The sequence below is a fragment of the Dama dama genome, chromosome 6 (assembly GCF_033118175.1).
Source record: "Dama dama isolate Ldn47 chromosome 6, ASM3311817v1, whole genome shotgun sequence".
In the NCBI taxonomy this organism is placed as follows: domain Eukaryota; kingdom Metazoa; phylum Chordata; class Mammalia; order Artiodactyla; family Cervidae; genus Dama; species Dama dama.
Window position 1 is genome coordinate 45116611 of NC_083686.1, and position 2984 is coordinate 45119594.

The 2984-nt window shown below is 40.2% G+C and overlaps 1 protein-coding gene across 1 annotated transcript; it reads left to right on the forward strand.

Moving 5' to 3' along the window:
• Positions 1-805: 805 nt before the first annotated feature.
• Positions 806-1167, forward strand: LOC133058566 (large ribosomal subunit protein eL43). The gene has a single exon (XM_061145278.1). It carries the CDS (start codon positions 837-839, stop codon positions 1113-1115), a length of 279 nt encoding a protein of 92 aa, XP_061001261.1. The 5' UTR covers positions 806-836; the 3' UTR covers positions 1116-1167.
• Positions 1168-2984: the final 1817 nt, after the last annotated feature.

Below are 2984 nucleotides of genomic sequence, written 5' to 3' on the forward strand. Positions count from 1 at the left end.
GAACAAATCCTACCCTACCAGGCAATAGTTTCTGGGTAGGAATCAGGGCCCCTTTTTGCTCAGAATTTCCAATTTTCTAAGAGAAGCTGAAAATCTAGATTTGGGGCCAGGGGATCTCCCTATTGGGAAACTAACCAACTTTTATTTTCAAACATTGTACAGAGAAATCAATTTGCAGGCTGGATGTGGCCTGAGGCTACCAATTTGCAGTCCTGGTCTTAGGGACCACTTAGTCCACCTCCTTTATTTTATAGATGGATATAAAATAGGTGAGATTGATTTTACACAGTTGGTTGGAGGCAAAAAGAAGACTAAATTCCAAGTCCTCTGATCTCCAGTCCCCTTATCATCATTCACCTTGGATTCTGAGACTCTGGAATGTAAGGACTGAACTAGCCTGGAGGTCTCTTACCTGGTTCAGAACATAGATTCCACGCTCACTTGAAGTTACTGGATAACAGGATGATGGATACATTTCAGGTGCCTCTACTATCTCTCAAAGCCCCTGCACTAGACTAGCACTTCCTTTATATGGATCATCAGATACACCTGAGAACCTTACCAACTACAGATTTCCAGGTTCTAACCTAGAACTAAGCAGTCTGAGGCTCTAGACACATGTACATTTTTAGTAAGCCCCATCAACGATTCTCAGTGATTCTTAAGTTTGGCTGCTCTAGTCTGGGGAGCCAACATGGGCCATGCCAGGAACTCCAGATTAATTCCATTCCAAGGCTCTGGGCTTGAACATGGAGCATCACTCCTCTTCTGTTAATTTTTTCCACGTTTTAAAAAGTGCTCTCTTCCTCTTAGGCTCGGATCTAGGTTGAGTTAACATGGCGAAACGCACCAAGAAGGTCGGAATCGTGGGCAAATACGGGACCCGTTATGGTGCCTCCCTCAGGAAAATGGTGAAGAAAATTGAAATCAGCCAGCACGCCAAGTATACCTGCTCTTTCTGTGGCAAAACCAAGATGAAGAGAAGAGCTGTGGGCATTTGGCACTGTGGTTCCTGCATGAAAACAGTAGCTGGTGGTGCCTGGACCTACAACACCACTTCTGCTGTCACAGTAAAGTCTGCCATCAGAAGACTGAAGGAATTGAAGGACCAGTAGAAGCACCACCATTTGATAATGTTGCTAGCCTATAATAAATGGGTTAATTTATGTAACAACAACAAAAAAAAAAGTGCTCTCTTCCAGCTTGCTAGATTCTTGTGTTGTTTTTTTTTTTTTTTTCACACTTTTAGAAAAAAAAAAGGTGAAGGAAAATCAAACCTTGTCATGATAAAACTTTTGGTCTTTAATAGTACTGCTGGATGCAGGATATTTTTGTTCAGAAATGAACCTAAACAGCTGCAATGAGCTACTTAATTAAATCATGAATGATACATTCCTCATAAATTATACTTACACATTTTATAATTTTAATAGTTCTTATTTTTTTTACTATAATCTGTAAACATTTAAGTAGAAGCTATGAATTAGATTTTGAAATAGATGAGTAATTTTAGACTGTGACATCCATTTTCATAGCATTCTAGTTTATTTTAGGGGACAATTAGTAGCACTTATAAAAATGTATCTAATTGCTAAGCTAAATCAAACTCTGCAGTACTTGGATGTTTTTACCCTCATCAGTCCTATTTTTTCCCCACAGTGACCAAAACAATAAGAGGATGGAAGCAAAAAATAACATTCTAAAAGCCAAGTGCTTATCATAAACATAATTATCATTTTGAAATCAGCCCAGATTTGCTTAGGCCAATAACTCTTCATTTCTAGATCTAGTAAATCCCTTGTCAAATTGACCCTGATTACAGACAAGGCTAAAGTACTTACTGATCAAATGTAACTTGAACCTCTTTATATCAACTTGAAATGATTGGTTACATTGTATGGGCACTTCACTTGTTTTCAAATGCCTGCATTAAAACTCAGATTTCATCAGTAATGATGATGATGATGGTGATGGTGATCCTCTGCTGCTAACTCATCATCTGTTAATACAATAGACACCTTGATTTGTCCATGTACAAGCTGTTTGTCACCTGTCAAGGCATATGGCCCAGGCAAGGTTTAAATAATGCCTGTTCTTATTCCCCCCTTTCTTTGGGAACATGGGTATCCTTGAATAACTTTTATTAGCTGAGTTAGCTTGATCCTAAGAGGAAGAAATCCATTCAGCTTCTTACACTATGCCCAGAATTTAACAACAAAGAAAATCTCAAGAATAGCAAAAAACTTCTATTATTTATTACTGTAGTAATAAATAGCCTACTGCACCACTGGCAGAGAAATTTGGAAGAATCTCTGAAGGACCAATCAGGCCTAATGCGTCTCAATCTTGCACAAATATTCCCTGAGTTGATTCTACATTTCTGAAGGGTTTGCTGCTGAAATTCTGTATTTATCTGGTTTTAAAATCCCACTTATTTTCAGGATGCCTGCAGTGGGGCAGGATTCCCAGGACCCTTGGTCACCATGAGTTGTTAATAGAAGCGAATGGAGGAGACATGGACTTCCAAACAGGGCCGCTGCTTGCCAGCCTCAGCCCCTCGCGCCATGTGGCAGAGGTCCCCAACTTTTAAATATAGGAAACTCATTTAAGGCCTTCCCAAGTGGTGCTTGTGGTAAAGAACCCACCTGCCAATGCAGAGACACGGGTTCAATCCCTAGGTCGGGAAGACCCCCTGCAGGAGGGCATGGCAACCCACTCCAGTATTCTTCACCTGGAGAATCCCATGGACAGAGGAGCCTGGCAGGCTAGAGTTCTTGGGGTTGCAAAGAATTGGACACAACTAAAGTGACTTAGCAAGCACGTAACTCATTTAGAACGATTTAAAATACTACCCATAAACAAAAACACTTCTGTAGGACACCTCTGGCTGATACAATGCCAGTTTGTAAACTCTATATTGTGAGAACCATGGCTATGTGCGTCTAAAGTTTTAGTGCATCAGTTTAGAACTTTCTGCCTGGATA